General features: G+C 37.6%; 1 protein-coding gene across 1 annotated transcript; it reads left to right on the top strand.

Moving 5' to 3' along the window:
• Window positions 1–2626: 2626 nt before the first annotated feature.
• LOC145652642 (uncharacterized) lies at window positions 2627–3583 on the top strand. Its single transcript, XM_081703601.1, has 4 exons — window positions 2627–2723; window positions 2816–2863; window positions 2950–3072; window positions 3186–3583. Exons 1-4 carry the CDS (start codon window positions 2712–2714, stop codon window positions 3435–3437), a joined length of 435 nt encoding a protein of 144 aa, XP_081559727.1. The 5' UTR covers window positions 2627–2711; the 3' UTR covers window positions 3438–3583.
• The last annotated feature ends 17076 nt before the right edge of the window (window positions 3584–20659 follow it).

Here is a 20659-nt window from a genome sequence, read left to right as displayed (position 1 = left end):
CTTTTTCTCAGGAATATGATAATCAGAAATTCACATTTCCCAAATTTACATATATACTGTAGAGTTATGCAAGCATACTTTGTGTTTTTTTATTTGATTTTATTTTAATATAATAACAATAACTAAATTATTTCGACATGGTTCATATCAAAAATCATGGCCATTTAATCTTGTCTGTGTAATAGGAGGTTTTTGTACAGTGAAAGTGGGATTCCTGTTACTGTGGGCTCCAGGGCAGAGTAGTACAGTGCAGAGTCTGATACTGCAGCAGAGGAGATCAGCAGATCCACTTTTTTAAGATTTACATCAACTTCAACAAACAGGCGTGGTGGGAGAGGATCACTCTTCATTCCACTTGGTAAGATGTAAAGGAGGAATTCTGGTCTGGATTGTGGATATTGTCGGTACCAGTAGAGATACTGCACAGTACCACTGAACTCTTTGTAGCTGCAGGACAGAGTAACATTATGACCCTGAAACTCAGCTTTATGGGGGAAAAGTGGTTCTATTGGATCTGCCATAGAGTCACCTGCCATAGAGAAGAGAACATAAAGTTAACACATTTGGATCATGGCAGAATGATTTAAGTCTAACACACATTCTGCTCTTTAACCACACAGACTAATTTATCACTCATTGTGCTCATATAGTGATTTAATTAATTTAACTTAATTCATAACTCACCCAGTGAAAGCCACAAACACAAGAGTGTAATGGTGAACATGATTGGTCTTGACAGACCGATAATATTGTGAGATCTTTCTCCACTGCTATATCTTCTTAGCTCCATGAAGACTTATGAAGCTCCTCCCCACAGCTTTGACTGACAGTGTCAACATTTGAAGTCTTGAATTTCTTGAAGTAGGAAAATGCAAAGGTGAAACAAGTGGAGGGAATGACTAATAATCATGGGATTGTGGATGGATGTGTGAATGTGGGTGATCATTGGTGGAAGTTGGGTGATTGGTCACTGCCACCAGTTGTGAGTAAGTTTATTTACGATATGTAACATCTTCAGTAGTTCTAATAGTCAGCAGTAGAAACTCTGGTCTTGAACCATGTTTCTGTATATACCAGTGTAGACTATAAGGTGATCCATCATATGTACAGGACAGTATGGTAATGCTGTCCTCAATTATAGATATGGTGTGGTTTTCTGGTCTAATGGCACTGTCTGCAGATTCAGCTAAAAACATCAAGCAGTGTCAAAACATTTAAATAAAATTTAAAAATCAATTCCCCAAAATAATTTTTTGTTAATAGTTTGTTAAATAACCCATCAAATGTTATATTGAAAAATGACATCCCAATACTGGGGAGAGTTATGAAAACAGAGAAGAGTAGTAAGATGTTCATCCTGAATGTAAGTTCAGATCTTGAGCTTTACACAAAAATGCCAGTGTCTCCTGAAACACACAATACTGTGCACACTATAGTACCACCACATTAAGTTCCTCCCACTTATCCTCCCACTTATATTCAAGTATAGTGATACTTGAAAATATACTCGTGTAAAATGTGATGGTCATATGTGAATTGTGTTCATTACTAACAGACAGATGGAAGACTTGACTCTTCATTATCAGATTTCAAGGCTGAACTTCATGATCACACATGGTTAATTTATTTTTAGTTTAAAGTCTTGTATACATTTATTAAGTAAGATCATTACTAGATATTGCCTCAATTGTTTTAATGTAATTTTAAATGAGAACTAAAAGCCTGAGTGCTGAATAAGATTTAGGGGTTGAATTATTGCAAAAACAAGTGGCTCCCCCTCCTGGCAAAAACATGGCTCTGCATGAGTCATATGTGACTATTACAGTGTAGTACAGTGCAGAGTCTGATACTGCAGCAGAGGAGATCGTCAGATTCACATGGCTTTGGTCTTTTGCCTTTATGACTTCTGCCGTTATTCTAGAAAGAATAGGGTCATTGTTCTGTTTTTTTTTCATAGGCAAAAAGAGGAAACTCTGGTCTAGATGAGGGATACTGGCGATACCACTGAAGCAAATTACCACTACTGAAACTGCATGACAGAGTAACAGTATTACCCTCTGACACATGCTTTATTCTCTCAAGTGGCTTAATGTTCTGTGTTGAGACTTCACCTGTTGAGAGAAGAAGAAGGAAGTAAAACATCTGTTGCTGGCCTCCAAATTAAAACATTCAACAGAAACTGGCGTTCATAGAAACGTGTTTAATTAGGTTTTTAAAGGTTTTCTGCATCATTTAAAACTAGAAAAGAAGATAAACTCACCTAAAAGTGTCACTAAGACAGAAAGAGCAAAGCGCAGCATGATGATGATGTGAAGTGAGTGTAAGCCAAAGCTGAATGGGATTCATGTAGTTTTCTACTGAGGTACAGAACTCCACCCTTACACCATCTCACACTGATCATCACAATACACTTTTCTCTCAAGTCCGATTTAGTGAGAGTAGGAATACTGGTTAACCCTAATCTTAATTCAAATATGTAATATGATCATCATTTATATTATGGTGCTCAAAGCATTGTACATGGCCTAATGTTAAAGTATATATAATACATATGTAAGAAACATTTGCACTTGCATTTCTTGTAAGAAATTTTTTGTCAGAGATTTTTTTTCTTTTCTTACTTTTTCTCAGGGATATGATAATCAGAAATTCACATTTTCCCAAATATACATACATATGAAACAACATATTACAACAATGAATTTTACAACATGCTTGTAGAGGTGAGACTAAGTCATGGAAATCAGTTCACAATTTTAGTGAAAATGAACATGACAGCTGTTTTCCTAACCTTACCTTTTCATTGAATTTGTAGCTTACCCTACGGAACGTTGCCAGTGTGAATGCCGTGGCCTGCATCAAGGTAACTAACAGTCTCAACTAAGAGCATTTTTAACCAGCCTGTCCCATTTTCAGTCATATTCATCAGCATCTCCTCTGATAATTCAGCGCACAGGAACGAGCATCACCGAGGCGACCTTCTACCTGAGCACTGAATCCACAGTCTTTGGTGCAGAATATTCACCAAGATCACCAAGAGGACCATCTCCACCTCCACAATATTCCACAATGGTTAGTGCTTCCTCCTGCCTGATTGCATTTATACTTATTTTAGATGTGGGCATTTTTAGAAAATGGTATCTTAGAACATTTTTACTCATTTTTACTCTGTGTGTGTTTTGCAGAAAACCAAGGTGTCCAGGACATTTAGGGGTCTTTGCATCAACTCAGATGGCCTTGTCATGTCAAATGATTCCAGTCACACCGAGACCCTCGAGACACCGCACCCCGCAGGGTTTTCTACTGGGACAGGATCACCAAGAGGACCATCTCCACCTCCACAATATTCCACAATATTCCATTTTACTTACTCACCCATTTTAACATTATTGTCAGCAAGTGTGTGTGTTTTTCAGATGCAGTCAGTTTTCACATAACCACATAAGGCCTAGATGTTTACCTGTTGGAGCATGGAGTCTGACCATCACATGGACTGATCACCCAACTGGAGCATTTTAGATATGTAACTTTCTTCTCTTTTCCCTTAACCCCCTACTACTGTTTAATTTTTGACCTTTTTATGTCTGTGTTACCGTAACACATCTCCCTGCCTTCTTAGTGAAACAACAACGTGCAGGTCTCCAGTGCAGGAATTTTCCTGGATTACAGACAACTGTGCAACCTGAAGCCCACCAAGAAACTCACAAGGACAAGAGGAGATCTTCAGTTTATGGACCAGGCCTGAATAATAACTGAGCAGCAGTTCATTGGGATAATTACAGACTGTGTGATTCACACCAGACTACAAAGATGAGGCCAATCATTCTGCAGATGACCGCTTCCACAGAACCAACCAACATTTCCCGACAAATCGTATTAAAGATGGTGGAGAGGATTGTAACCAAACTACTTCTTGAGGGTTTCCAAGTAGAAGAGGATTTTTTTTTACTATACATACAGAAAGGAACAAGGTTACTGTGAACAGCCAGATTTCCTCACATGCACCCCTATATATGAGCTTGATTTATGGCTTCAACTACTGCTCATCTGGATGCTCCATCTGCCAGGTAAACCCAATTAACATCGTCTGTTACCAGTAAAAACCTAATGTAAACATGTAAGAGCAGAAACGTGTTGCTTTAATTGTGAATGACCTTTGACTGAATGCTTTCAGAAGGACAGAATGCACCATCTCTGAGCAAGGTGCAACCATTAACTTCATTGACAAAACCATGCCAGTATATTGGTGCTTTTATCCAATCAAGTAGCAGATGTGGGTCTGCAATGGAGGTGCATGACAAGCCACAACTGATGGTCGTGCATAAGCAAACCTTGAAGGACGCCATTATCCAGCTATTGTCATTAGTCATTCTGGATATTTCTAATATGGACCCTAATTACCTGCCATACTATAATGAAAGAATTGGCATTTGGGATGCAATTATTAAAACACTAGCTAAAAGTACATTTACGAGGGTCACTGAGGATCACAATAAATCCAAGGTTTGTCTTTGCACTCATGAAGTAGCTGTCACTTCTTTCCTTGTAATTTCCCAAGCAGAGTGGTGGAGGACAAAATGTTGGTTAATGGCTGTATATGTCTGGATATGTATATATTTTATTAAAGAAACTGTATAACTGGCAAATGTTTTAAATGATAAGCCTTTATCTTGGACAATATGGGGGAAATAATAGGAACTTTAAATTATTAAGTACCTGTAAATGGTTTGGTCCAAGGGGTGAAGAGTATAAGTAAGGAGCGAGGTATAGGCAGACGTGCTCCAAGGTAGCTGGTAGATACGAGCTGAAATACTGCTATAATTGGAATGCATGTTAAGATACATTCATTTGGGTTTACATTTTTTTTTTCATTGACTGCATTTTCTTTCTTTGATGGTTTTCTTTGAAATGTCTTTAATTCTTTAATTTAACAGCTTAAAGAGCCGATTGTTAGAAGAGTTTAAACACCGTCTTAATGCTATAATGCTATAATGAAGCTAATATTGTCTTTTAGCAAGTTGTTGAACATGGTTGCACACTCAATGTATAGTGCCTGATGATTGTGTGTATTTGGAGAGGTTTTTGGGCACTTTGGAGATGTCTATTACATTTAGTGGAAAATACTGTGTAGCTCCTGAACAACTTGATGTATATGTTCAAACCTTTTCATTTTATATGCCAAGACCCTGGTGAATCAGGAAATTTAGACCATGACTGAAAATGAATCTCCAGCCTCCAAATACATATTTTAAACCCCCAAAACAAAAGGTGTTTTTTGGGGGGGTGTTTTTTTTTCTTTTTCTTTTTTTTCTGTATTAAATGAGCTCAAATGAAACCTGAATGATGTGTTAAAGTAGTGTTAAAGTGAAGTACAAATCATACAAAAAAGAGCTTAAAACTGGAGGTGCAAATAGGGTTTTAAGGAAGAAACCTTGGGAGGACCAAGACTCAAGAGGAAATCCATTCTCCAGCTAATAAACTGTCCATCCTTTGTCATGAATGTATGAAGTTACTCACACCAGGGCAGTTTTTACTATTTTATTGTACACAGAAGCTCCAGAGTAGAAACACAAAGGCACATAGAGAAGACAAATGGAAACTCCATCCAGACATAGACACAAACGTGAGACCCTAGTGCTGATAGGCAAACAGGCTAACACCAAGCCACTGTGCTTTATTACATTATATATAGTCCATGTAGCCAGTGCAGTGTAGGTGTGGCAGTATGAGCTACTCTGGGGGTGTCTGGAGTCTAGTCAGGTAAGTATTGTAACAATTTGCAGGAAGTAGTTTTATTTTGAGGAACAACTGGCAAATAATCAGTAATGAATTTGCAATGCAAGAATGTGCTCTTCAGAAGTAGAAGTCCATCATAGAATGAAGGATGAATAAGCTTTAGAGGTTAAATTACTGCAAAAGCAAATGGCTCTCCCTCCTGGCAAAAGCATGGCTCTGCATGAGTCATATGTGGTGCTTTTTGTACAGTGTAGCTGGGTTTTCTGTCACTGTGGGCTCCATGGCACAGTAGTATAGTGCAGAGTCTGATACTGCAGCAGAGGAGATCGTCAGATTCACATGGCTTTCGTCTTTTGCCTTTATGACTTCTGCCGTTATTCTAGAAAGAATAGGGTCATTGTTCTGGTTTTTTTCATAGGCAAAAAGAAGAAACTCTGGTCTAGATGAGGGATACTGGCGATACCACTGAAGAGTATAAGCATTACCAACACTGTAACTGCAGGAGAGAGTAACAGGATCAGCCTCTGACACACGCTTTACTGTGTCGAGTGGCTTAATGTTCTGTGTTGAGACTTCACCTGGTGAGAGAAGAAGAAGGAAGTAAAACATCTGTTGCTCTCCTCCAAATTAAAACATTCAACAGAAACTGGCATTCATAGAAACATGTTTAATTAGGTTTTTAAAGGTTTTCTGTATCATTTAAAACTAGAAATAAAGATAAACTCACCTAAAAGTGTCACTAAGACGGAAAGTGCAAAGAGCAGCATGATGATGATGTGAAGTGAGTGAAAGCCAAAGCTGAATGGGGTTAATGTAGTTTTCTACTGAGGTACAGAACTCCACCCTTACACCATCTCACACTGCTCATCACAATGTGATTCTCTCAAATCCCACTTAGTGAGAGTAGGAATATTGTTTAACTCTAATCCTAACTCAAATATGTAATATGATCATCATTTATTTCATGGCGCTCAAAACACCAAATACCTTGTGTTTATTGATTTGTGTGGGATTTTACACATTTATGAATCAGTTAATCTTAACTCAAATGTGTAATTTTATCACTTCTTAAATTATTTAATAATGTTGAAAGCCTGGCAAATGACCTAATACACGTATCGTACTGATAAGATTAACTGATGAACCTTTGAAAATAATTTGCTCTTAAAGTTCTAAAAACAGACAACAATTAATGTTTTAATAGGCAGTGTCTTATCAATCACTTTCTTTGCAAAATGTTTTAATCTGATAAAGATAATGATGAAGAGATATAATGCAGATAAACTGGATAAATATGTACATATATACTGTGTGCACTGAATGATTTTTTTGGTATTCTATGAGTTGTGAAACCATTATTATGTCTTCTTAGCTCCATGAAGCTCCATTAAGATTTATAAAGCTCCTCCTATCTTTGATCCTATCAAAGCTATCTTTGATTGACAGTGTCAACTCCCCAGGGCAGTATACTCAGCCCTCTGCTGTTCACACTGCTGACTCATGACTGTGCAGCGATGCACAGTTCGAATCACATCATCAAGTTGGCTGATGACACGACCGTGGTGGGTCTCATCAACAAAGACAACGAGTCAGCATACAGAGAGGAGGTGCAAGAACTTGTGAGCTGGTGTAAGGTCAACAACCTGTATCTGAATGTTGACAAGACAAAAGAAATGGTTGTTGACTTCAGGAGATCAAGGTGAGATCACTCCCCGCTTGCCATCAATGGCTCCTAAGTGGAGATCGTCAAGAACATCAAGTTCCTTGGTGTTCACTTAGCGGAGAACCTCACCTGGACCCTGAACACTAGTTCCATCACCAAGAGAGACCAGCAACGTCTTTATTTCCTTCCGGAAACCCATCTCCCATCACCCATCCTCACTACCTTCTTCAGAGGTACTGTAGAGAGCATCCTGAGCAGCTGCATCATTACCTGGTTTGGGAACTGCACCTTCTTTAACCGCAAGACCCTCCAAAGAATAGTGAGAACAGCTGAGAAGATCATTGGGGTCTCTCTTCCCTCCATCACGAACATCTACATAACACGCTACATCCGGAAAGCCACCAACATTGTGAAAGACCCCACACACCCCTCACATGAACTGTTCACCCTTTTGCCATCTGGAAGAAGGTACTGCAGCATCCAGTCCGGCATCTCCAGACTGTGCAACAGCTTCTTCCCAGAAGCCATTAGACTCCTGAACTCTGGCTAACTCCAATTCCATTTCAGATTCAAAAATGGGCACTTTTATACATGCTTTTACACACACACACACACACACACACACACACACACACACACACACACACACACACACACATACATACATACATATGTACATACATACATATCCTATACACAACTCACTTTACATATGCCAAGTACTGTGAACTGGACTTCCCTTAGAACAACCCACTGTCCCATCACCTGCAGTTTCATTATTACATTATTACATTAAACTATACAAAAGATTAAACAATCCATAATTACGGGAAACATGACTGCTGTTGCAGTATTTTATGGATTTGTGTTTATCAGTGCAGAATACAGCGCAGAGTCTGATACTTCAGCAGAGGAAAGTTTCAGGTCGTCAGATTCACACAGTTTTGGTCTTTTGCCTTCATGACTTCTGCAGAAGTTCTAGAAAGATTAGTGTCATTGTTCAGTTTATTTTATAAGCAAAGAGAAGAAACTCTGGTCTAGATGAGGGATACTGGCGATACCACGGAAGATAATCACCACCAATCATACTGAAACTGCAGGACAGAGTAACAGGATCACCCTCTGACACATGCTTTATTCTCTCAAGTGGCTTAATGTTCTGTGTTGAGACTTCACCTGGTGAGAGAAGAAAATGAAGTAAAATATCTGTTGCTTTCCTCCAAATTAAAACATTCAACAGAAACTTGCATTCATAGAAACATGTTTAAGTTGATTTTTAAAGGTTTTCTGCATCATTTAAAACTAGCAATGAAGGTAAACTCACCTAAAACTGTCTCTAGGAGAGAAAGTGCAAAGAGCAGCATGATGATGAAAATGTGAAGTGAGTAAAAGCCAAAGCTGAATGGGATTCATGTAGTTTTCTAATGAGGTACAGAGCTCCACCCTTACACCATCTCACAAAACACATCATCAAAATACACTCTTCTCTTAAATCCCATTTGGTCAGAGTAGGAATATTGGTTAACTCTAATCCTAACACAACAAATATGCAATATTTCTATATAATAAATATAATATATAGTATCATTTATATTATAGTGCTTAAAGGATTGTACAGGGCCTAATGTTAAAGTATAAATAATGCATATCTGAGAAACATTTGCACTTGCATTTCTTAAAATAGAGTTTGAAGTTTTGACAGAAATTTTTTGTCAGAGTTTTTTTTACCTTTTCTTACTTTTTCTCAGGAATATGATAATCAGAAATTCACATTTCCCAAATTTACATATATACTGTAGAGTTATGCAAGCATACTTTGTGTTTTTTTATTTGATTTTATTTTAATATAATAACAATAACTAAATTATTTCGACATGGTTCATATAAAAAATCATGGCCATTTAATATTGTCTGTGTAATAGGAGGTTTTTGTACAGTGAAAGTGGGATTCCTGTTACTGTGGGCTCCAGGGCACAGTAGTACAGTGCAGAGTCTGATAGTGCAGCAGAGGAGATCAGCAGATCCACTTTTTTAAGATTTACATCAACTTCAACAAACATGCGTGGTGGGAGAGGATCACTCTTCATTCCACTTGGTAAGATGTAAAGGAGGAATTCTGGTCTGGATTGTGGATATTGTCGGTACCAGTAGAGATACTGCACAATACCACTGAACTCTTTGTAGCTGCAGGACAGAGTAACATTATGACCCTGAAACTCAGCTTTATGGGGGAAAAGTGGTTCTATTGGATCTGCCATAAAGTCACCTGCCATAGAGAAGAGAACATAAAGTTAACACATTTGGATCATGGCAGAATGATTTAAGTCTAACACACATTCTGCTCTTTTACCACACGGACTAATTTATCACTCATTGTGCTCATATAGTGATTTAATTAATTTAACTTAATTCATAACTCACCCAGTGAAAGCCACACACACAAGAGTGTAATGGTGAACATGATTGGTCTTGACAGAGCGATAATATTGTGAGATCTTTCTCCACTGCTATATCTTCTTAGCTCCATGAAGACTTATGAAGCTCCTCCCCACAGTTTTGACTGACAGTGTCAACATTTGAAGTCTTGAATTTCTTGAAGTAGGAAAATGCAAAGGTGAAACAAGTGGAGGGAATGACTAATAATCATGGGATTGTGGATGGATGTGTGAATGTGGGTGATCATTGGTGGAAGTTGGGTGATTGGTCACTGCCACCAGTTGTGAGTAAGTTTATTTACGATATGTAACATCTTCAGTAGTTCTAATAGTCAGCAGTAGAAACACTGGTCTTGAACCATGTTTCTGTATATACCAGTGTAGTCTATAAGGTGATCCATCATATGTACAGGACAGTATGGTAATGCTGTCCTCAATTATAGATATGGTGTGGTTTTCTGGTCTAATGGCACTGTCTGCAGATTCAGCTAAAAACATCAAGCAGTGTCAAAACATTTAAATAAAATTTAAAAATCAATTCCCCAAAATAATTTTTTGTTAATAGTTTGTTAAATAACCCATCAAATGTTATATTTGATCACACATGGTTAATTTATTTTTAGTTTAAAGTCTTGTATACATTTATTAAGTAAGATCATTACTAGATATTGCCTCAATTGTTTTAATGTAATTTTAAATGAGAACTAAAAGCCTAAATGCTGAATAAGATTTAGGGGTTGAATTATTGCAAAAACAAGTGGCTCCCCCTCCTGGCAAAAACATGGCTCTGCATGAGTCATATGTGGTGCTTTTTGTTCAGTGTAGCTGGGTTTTCTGTCACTGTGGGCTCCATGGCACAGTAGTACAGTGCAGAGTCTGATACTGCAGCAGAGGAGATTGTCAGATTCACATGGCTTTGGTCTTTTGCCTTTATGACTTCTGCCGTTATTCTAGAAAGAATAAGGTCATTGTTGTGGTTTTTTTCATAGGCAAAAAGAAGAAACTCTGGTCTAGATGAGGGATACTGGCGATACCACTGAAGATAAGCATTACTATCACTGTAAATGCAGGAGAGAGTAACAGGATCACCCTCTGAGACATGCTTTACTGTGTCGAGTGGCTTAATGTTCTGTGTTGAGACTTCACCTGGTGAGAGAAGAAGAAGGAAGTAAAACATCTGTTGCTGTCCTCCAAATTAAAACATTCAACAGAAACTGGCATTCATAGAAATGTGTTTAATTAGGTTTTTAAAGGTTTTCTGCATCATTTAAAACTAGAAATGAAGATAAACTCACCTAAAAGTGTCACTAAGACGGAAAGTGCAAAGAGCAGCATGATGATGATGTGAAGTGAGTGAAAGCCAAAGCTGAATGGGGTTAATGTAGTTTTCTACTGAGGTACAGAACTCCACCCTTACACCATCTCACACTGCTCATCACAATGTGATTCTCTCAAATCCCACTTAGTGAGAGTAGGAATATTGTTTAACTCTAATCCTAACTCAAATATGTAATATGATCATCATTTATTTCATGGCACTCAAAACACCAAATACCTTGTGTTTATTGATTTGTGTGGGATAATACACATTTATGAATCAGTTAATCTTATCTCAAAGGTGTAATTTTATCACTTCTTAAATTATTTAATAATGTTGAAAGCCTGGCAAATGACCTAATACACGTATCGTACTGATAAGATTAACTGATGAACCTTTGAAAATAATTTGCTCTTAAAGTTCTAAAAACAGACAACAATTAATGTTTTAATAGGCAGTGTCTTATCAATCACTTTCTTTGCAAAATATTTTAATCTGATAAAGATAATGATGAAGAGATATAATGCAGATAAACTGGATAAATATGTACATATATACTGTGTGCACTGAATGATTTTTTTGGTATTCTATGAGTTGTGAAACCATTATTATGTCTTCTTAGCTCCATGAAGCTCCATTAAGATTTATAAAGCTCCTCCTATCTTTGATCCTATCAAAGCTATCTTTGATTGACAGTGTCAACTCCCCAGGGCAGCATACTCAGCCCTCTGCTGTTCACACTGCTGACTCATGACTGTGCAGCGATGCACAGTTCGAATCACATCATCAAGTTGGCTGATGACACGACCGTGGTGGGTCTCATCAACAAAGACAACGAGTCAGCATACAGAGAGGAGGTGCAAGAACTTGTGAGCTGGTGTAAGGTCAACAACCTGTATCTGAATGTTGACAAGACAAAAGAAATGGTTGTTGACTTCAGGAGATCAAGGTGAGATCACTCCCCGCTTGATATCAATGGCTCCTAAGTGGAGATCGTCAAGAACATCAAGTTCCTTGGTGTTCACTTAGCGGAGAACCTCAACTGGACCCTGAACACTAGTTCCATCACCAAGACAGACCAGCAACGTCTTTATTTCCTTCCGGAAACCCATCTCCCATCACCCATCCTCACTACCTTCTTCAGAGGTACTGTAGAGAGCATCCTGAGCAGCTGCATCATTACCTGGTTTGGGAACTGCACCTTCTTTAACCGCAAGACCCTCCAAAGAATAGTGAGAACAGCTGAGAAGATCATTGGGGTCTCTCTTCTCTCCATCACGAACATCTACATAACACGCTACATCCGGAAAGCCACCAACATTGTGAAAGACCCCACACACCCCTCACATGAACTGTTCACCCTTTTGCCATCTGGAAGAAGGTACTGCAGCATCCAGTCCGGCATCTCCAGACTGTGCAACAGCTTCTTCCCAGAAGCCATTAGACTCCTGAACTCTGGCTAACTCCAATTCCATTTCAGATTCAAAAATGGGCACTTTTATACATGCTTTTACACACACACACACACACACACACACACACACACACACACACACACACACACACACACACACACACACACACATACATACATACATATGTACATACATACATATCCTATACACAACTCACTTTACATATGCCAAGTACTGTGAACTGGACTTCCCTTAGAACAACCCACTGTCCCATCACCTGCAGTTTCATTATTACATTATTACATTAAACTATACAAAAGATTAAACAATCCATAATTACGGGAAACATGACTGCTGTTGCAGTATTTTATGGATTTGTGTTTATCAGTGCAGAATACAGCGCAGAGTCTGATACTTCAGCAGAGGAAAGTTTCAGGTCGTCAGATTCACACAGTTTTGGTCTTTTGCCTTCATGACTTCTGCAGAAGTTCTAGAAAGATTAGGGTCATTGTTCAGTTTATTTTATAAGCAAAGAGAAGAAACTCTGGTCTAGATGAGGGATACTGGCGATACCACTGAAGATAATCACCACCAATCGTACTGAAACTGCAGGACAGAGTAACAGGATCACCCTCTGACACATGCTTTATTCTCTCAAGTGGCTTAATGTTCTGTGTTGAGACTTCACCTGGTGAGAGAAGAAAATGAAGTAAAACATCTGTTGCTTTCCTCCAAATTAAAACATTCAACAGAAACTTGCATTCATAGAAACATGTTTAAGTTGATTTTTAAAGGTTTTCTGCATCATTTAAAACTAGCAATGAAGGTAAACTCACCTAAAACTGTCTCTAGGAGAGAAAGTGCAAAGAGCAGCATGATGATGAAAATGTGAAGTGAGTAAAAGCCAAAGCTGAATGGGATTCATGTAGTTTTCTAATGAGATACAGAGCTCCACCCTTACACCATCTCACAAAACACATCATCAAAATACACTCTTCTCTTAAATCCCATTTGGTCAGAGTAGGAATATTGGTTAACTCTAATCCTAACACAACAAATATGTAATATTTCTATATAATAAATATAATATATAGTATCATTTATATTATAGTGCTTAAAGGATTGTACAGGGCCTAATGTTAAAGTATAAATAATGCATATCTGAGAAACATTTGCACTTGCATTTCTTAAAATAGAGTTTGAAGTTTTGACAGAAATTTTTTGTCAGAGTTTTTTTACATTTTCTTACTTTTTCTCAGGAATATGATAATCAGAAATTCACATTTCCCAAATTTACATATATACTGTAGAGTTATGCAAGCATACTTTGTGTTTTTTTATTTGATTTTATTTTAATATAATAACAATAACTAAATTATTTCGACATGGTTCATATAAAAAATCATGGCCATTTAATATTGTCTGTGTAATAGGAGGTTTTTGTACAGTGAAAGTGGGATTCCTGTTACTGTGGGCTCCAGGGCACAGTAGTACAGTGCAGAGTCTGATAGTGCAGCAGAGGAGATCAGCAGATCCACTTTTTTAAGATTTACATCAACTTCAACAAACATGCGTGGTGGGAGAGGATCACTCTTCATTCCACTTGGTAAGATGTAAAGGAGGAATTCTGGTCTGGATTGTGGATATTGTCGGTACCAGTAGAGATATTGCACAGTACCACTGAACTCTTTGTAGCTGCAGGACAGAGTAACATTATCACCCTGAAACTCAGCTTTATGGGGGAAAAATGGTTCTATTGGATCTGCCATAGAGTCACCTGCCATAGAGAAGAGAACATAAAGTTAACACATTTGGATAATGGCAGAATGATTTAAGTCTAACACACATTCTGCTCTTTTACCACACGGACCAATTTATCACTCATTGTGCTCATATAGTGATTTAATTAATTTAACTTAATTCATAACTCACCCAGTGAAAGCCACACACACAAGAGTGTAATGGTGAACATGATTGGTCTTGACAGAGCGATAATATTGTGAGATCTTTCTCCACTACTATATCTTCTTAGCTCCATGAAGATTTATGAAGCTCCTCCCCACAGCTTTGACTGACAGTGTCAACATTTGAAGTCTTGAATTTCTGCTGGGTCCAGGCAATACATTTTAGTCTCATTCAGGAATCAGAATGGCTAAACTGACTGTTTGCAATCTGCCTTTTGAAGTCACACAGATTTCAACATGACCAGGAAACCAGAATTTTTGCTACATTACACTCACTCGGGCAATACTCAGAACATAATGTGGTTCATTGACTACTGTAGTCCTACTGCTGATACTGACTCTTTGGCATCAGTATAAGAAAAGGAGTTACTTCCCCCGGGCTGAAATTGTTTCAGATCATTACCTCATGTCTTGATTTTTCTTACATACATGTGAAAGATTTAAAGGATTAAGTGGGAATATGTCATTTATTTGGTTTAAATGTATTTATTTAATCTACATTTTATAAGTGATGTTTATGTAAATGGATATATATATATATATATATATATATATATATATATATATATATATATATATATATATATATATATATATATATATATATATATATATATGTTACATTTGCTCTCCTACTGAATGGAAAATGTCTGTGTGACATTTTGATGAACACAGCGAGACACGAGTGATCAAAAAGGGAACAGATTTTAATGAGCAAAATTGAAAAAACAAAAGTATAACTAATAAGAGTGAGCACAAAAAGGGCTGCTTGAAAAGCAGGCTTGGCAGACAACACAAGCTTGAAGCACTGGATTGAGCCACCTGTAGGATTTAAGTAGGAAAATGCAAAGGTGAAACAAGTGGAGGGAATGACTAATAATCATGGGATTGTGGATGGATGTGTGAATGTGGGTGATCATTGGTGGAAGTTGGGTGATTGGTCACTGCCACAAGTTGTGAGTAAGTTACCATATGTAACATCTTCAGTAGTTCTAATAGTCAGCAGTAGAAACTCTGGTCTTGATCCAGGTTTCTGTATATACCAGTGTAAATTTTAAGGTGATCCATTATATGTACAGGACAGTATGGTAATGCCTCCCTCACTTATGGATATGGTGTGGTTTTCTGGTCTAATGCCACTATTTGCAGATTCAGCTAAAAACATCAAGCAGTGTCAAAACATTTAAATAAAATTTTAAAATCAATTCCACAAAAATATTTTTTTGTTAATAGTTTGTTAAATAACCCATCAAATGTTATATTGAAAAATGACTTCCCAATACTGGGGAGAGTTATAAAAACAGAGAAGAGTAGTAAGATGTTCATCCTGAATGTAAGTTCAGATCTTGAGCTTTACACAAAAATGCCAGTGTCTCCTGAAACACACAATACTGTGCACACTATACTACCACCACATCAAGTTCCTCCCACTTATCCTCCCACTTATATTCAAATATAGTGATACTTGAAAATATACTGGTGTAAAATGTGATGGTCATATGTGAATTTTGTTCAGAACTAATAGACAGATGGAAGATTTCATTCTTCATTATCAGATTTCATGGCTGAACTTCATGATCACACATGGTTAATTTATTTTTAGTTTAAAGCCTTGTATACATTTATTAAGTAAGATCATTACTAGATATTGCCTCAATTGTTTTAATGTAATTTAAAATGAGAACTAAAAGCCTGAATGCTGAATAAGATTTAGGTGTTGAATTAATGCAAAAACAAGTGGCTCCCCCTCCTGGCAAAAACATGGCTCTGCATGAGTCATATGTGGTGCTTTTTGTACAGTGTAGCTGGGTTTCCTGTCACTGTGGGCTCCATGGCACAGTAGTACAGTGCAGAGTCTGATACTGCAGCAGAGGAGATCGTCAGATTCACATGGCTTTGGTCTTTTGCCTTTATGACTTCTGCCGTTATTCTAGAAAGAATAGGGTCATTGTTCTGGTTTTTTTCATAGGCAAAAAGAAGAAACTCTGGTCCAGATGAGGGATACTGGCGATACCACTGAGGATTATAAGCATTACTATCACTGTAACTGCAGGACAGAGTAACAGGATCACCATCTGACACATGCTTTACTGTGTCGAGTGGCTTAATGTTTTGTGTTGAGACTTCACCTGGTGAGAGAAGAAGAAGGAAGTAAAACATCTGTTGCTGTCCTCTAAATTAAAACATTCAACAGAAACTGGCATTCATAGAAACGTGCTTAATTAGGTTTTTAAAGGTTTTCTGCATCATTTAAAACTAGAAATGAAGATAAACTCACCTAAAAGTGTCACTAAGACAGAAAGTGCAAAGAGCAGCATGTTGATGATATGAAGTGAGTGAAAGCCAAAGCTGAATGAGGTTCATGTAGTTTTCTTCTGAGGTACAGAACTCCACCCTTACACCACCTCACACTGATCATCACAATGTGATTCTCTCAAGTCCCATTTAGTGAGAGTAGGAATATTGGTTAACTCTAATCCTAACTCAAATATGTAATATGATGATCATTTATTTCATGGCGCTCAAAGCATTGTAAAGGCCCTAATGTTAATAAAGTATGTATAATGCATACGTGAGAAACATTTGCACTTGCATTTCATAAAATAGAGAATGAAGTCTTGACAGAAATTTATTTTGTCAATTTTTTTTTCTTTTCTTAATTTTTCTGAGGAATATGATGATCAGTAAAGAATAGTGAGAACAGCTGAGAAGATCATTGGGGTCTCTCTTCCCTCCATCACGAACATTTACATAACAGGCTACATCCGGAAAGCAACCAACATTGTGAAAGACCCCACACACCCCTCACATGAACTGTTCACCCTTTTGCCATCTGGAAGAAGGTACCGCAGCATCCAGTCCGGCATCTCCAGACTGTGCAACAGCTTCTTCCCAGAAGCCATTAGACTCCTGAACTCTGGATAACTCCAATTCCATTTCAGATTCAAAAATGGGCACTTTTATACATGCTTTTACACACACACACACACACACACACACACACACACACACACACACACACACACACACACACACACACATACATACATACGTACATACATACATATCCATACACACACTCACACATTGTTTTGCATCAGACTAGTGCTGAAGTCAAACCTCACAGAAATAAACTATGCACTCCTATTGCAGTCTTGCACATTATCCTACTTGCTGCTAGAGTACTGTACTAAACCAGCACTGTACTCTGAACTGTTCTGGCTGCTACTGGTGACTGCTATGTTCAGGGTAGCATGTCACTGATTCCTATACACAACTCACTTTACATATGCCAAGTACTGTGAACTGGACTAAATAATTGCACTGTCTACTCATTTTGTATTTGTCCTGTCCTGTATTTATTATTGTTTATTTAATGTTTATTTAATGACATTTTTGCACTATATTGGACTGTTTGCACTTGTGTAGCATGTTGTCTGTTGCACTGTTGTTTTGTGTTGCACCATGGTCCTGGAGAAACATTGTCTCATTTTTGTTGTGTACTTGTATATAGCTGAAATATATACTTGATTTACTTTTTGTGTGTTTGTCCCCATCACTGTCTTCAAGTGTTTGTGTGTGAGTGACTGAGTGTGACCTTCTATTTTCCCATGTCTATGTGTTCCACTCGAATATTGCAGATTGTTCAGCTGTAAGTGTGGTAATCTGTAACAGAATCTTCAGACCATGTTTTTAGCCCAGTACCTCCTCATCTGACCTGCAAACACTGATTCCACAATGATTGTTCTGCGCATTCAAGTGATGCTACATCAGACGGACATTGAGGGTAATACCTGCATACCATTACAGCCTCTAATTATATTAGAGTCTCTAATTATATTAATTATATTAATTTACCCATTCCTGATGTTGTAATGGCTGGAAATTCTGGTTAGGTCTGTTTGAATCGTCACATGAGACACTGTTTACTCATGATTTCTATTTTTTGCAGCTGCAGCTGTTGCCGCAGTTTATCTGTTTTTAAGTAACTGATAAGAAGGTGTGATAAAGGAATAACCTTGATCTTCTGTAGTTTAAGTAGCTTTATTGTTGACAAAGTTTTTGTACAGCTTGTGTGAGACTTTTTTAACACTGGGTTAACGGCTCTGAGAGCACAGTAGTACAGAGCTGTATCTGTGAGCAGTAGTCTGCTGATAGTAAGTTCAGTAGAGCTATCTGTTGTTGTTGCCTAAAGCCATTGGTCAGCAGGAGTGCTCTTCTGACCCTTGCCTTGGTGCAGTAAATATTGTGGTGCACTGTTAGAGTCCTGTCTGTGCCAGTACAGAGAAATGTAAGTGCTCTTTGACTTATATGAACATATCAAAGTCACATTTTCACTTTCTTCCTTTACAATGTTTGTATCTTCCTCCACAGGCCCAATTGTATCTTCCAACACATCTGTATTATGGAAGAGTTAAAAGGAAAATGTGTAATTATGTTAATAAAATAAATTAAATAATTACATTTTAATTACTTGTAAATAACATTTACATTTAAATAATTATATTTAAACAGATTTATCAGTTTTAGAAAGGAAATTAAGACAGTAACATATACATGTTCAAAGACATGAACATCAACTTTGTGCTAAAAATGAATGACCTGGTGCCACAACGATGCCACAAAGTAGTATGTATCTCCCCATGTGCAGTAGGCTGTATAGCTGAGCCATTTTGCACCACAGCTCTTTGAGGATCCTCTGAGTAATAGTGAGGATTCTCTGTGTAATAGTGATGTATGCTGTGAACACTTCACCTGAGGAAATATGTCCCTGGGAAACCCACACAGGAAGTGCTTCTGTTACACTATGACTTTGTCATTCTAGACCAACCACAGTAAATGTAAACTGAGCCCCAGTATCCTATTTTTCACTGAACCACTGGAGGTAAATGAGATAATGACACTTCTCCTTGCACTTGCATATAAGACATCATATATAAGATCTTAAGTTCTGAAGACTGGATGGATTTATCAGACTCTCTATATTGTGGCTCTCATAGTTTCATCATTGCATTTTATATTATTCAAGAATTGTGAGGTTGTATTGATCAGATGGTCAATGCTGTAAAGGATGTTTTCTCCTCTGAAAGTGCTAAAGATTTGTGGTTCATACACTGACTAACCCAGCTAAGCTCAGTGATTCCTCTGTCTGATGTTTTTGTATGAGGAGTGAGTGTGTTGTTGTCACAGTGGACATCAGAGCACAGTAGTACAGTGCAGAGTCTGATACTGCAGCAGAGGAGATCAGCAGATCCACACGCTTGATACTCTTTTGAACGTGAGCAGACAGACGAGGATCAGAAGCAGCTGTTTGATTTTATAACTGTTCAAACACTAAAACAATGAACTGAGGCTTTGAATTTGAATATTGGCGATACCACTGCAGATTGTTCATAGACACAGTGTAGCTGTGGTTACAGGAGAGTGTAACTGTTTGGTCCTCTTTAAAACTGACTGCAGAAGATAAAGAGGTGATGCTGTCCTGTGTGCTGTCACCTGAAAAAGATCTTCAGTTAGTCACACAAACTGATTAACTACAAATTAATGATTCTCCAACAGGATGATAGTAATGTTTACTTGATACTAATAAAATATTTAAATATATATATATATATATATATTTATATATATATATATATATATATATATATTTTTTTTTTTACAACATGTAAACGTGTAAAATATAAACATGGAAATACAGAATATATGTTAAATGGAACAAAAGTCTTACCTGTGAGTACTGTTAAAAGCATAAATAAACAGAGAAACATTGTGTAATACTTTGCCCTCTGTCTTAGAAGTAACTTAGAAGTCTCACATTGACATTATTTCTGTACATCATACTTCAACTCCTCCTCCTTTTCATTTTAGTAACCAATGAGAGAGCAGGAAGCCCAGTACAAAATCTAGTTCTGTCACGGCACGGCCCCTACTTCTAGACTCCTCCCTGTGTGTGTGTGTGTGTGTGTGTGTGTATGTCTGTCTGTCTGTTTGACCATCATCACACCCCTGACTGTGCTAATTGTCCATGTCACACCTGTTCGAGTGTCTTGTTCTGTTCATTGTGTTTTTGGTTTTGACTTTGTCATGTTAATAAAGACCTGTTTTGTTAAGGAGACTTGTCTGCC

Source organism: Electrophorus electricus, chromosome 20 (assembly GCF_041902795.1).
Source record: "Electrophorus electricus isolate QZ-2024a chromosome 20, ASM4190279v1, whole genome shotgun sequence".
NCBI lineage: Eukaryota > Metazoa > Chordata > Actinopteri > Gymnotiformes > Gymnotidae > Electrophorus > Electrophorus electricus.
Note: the sequence above shows the minus strand (reverse complement) of the source record. Positions and strands in the feature narration are given on the sequence as shown.

Excerpts from the sequence above, each read along its gene's own strand:
- LOC145652642 (XM_081703601.1), top strand. Across the intron at positions 2,864-2,949 it reads ATGCCGTGGCCTGCATCAAG|CGCACAGGAACGAGCATCAC; the intron begins GTAACTAACAGT and ends CTGATAATTCAG. Across the intron at positions 3,073-3,185 it reads CTCCACAATATTCCACAATG|AAAACCAAGGTGTCCAGGAC; the intron begins GTTAGTGCTTCC and ends TGTGTTTTGCAG.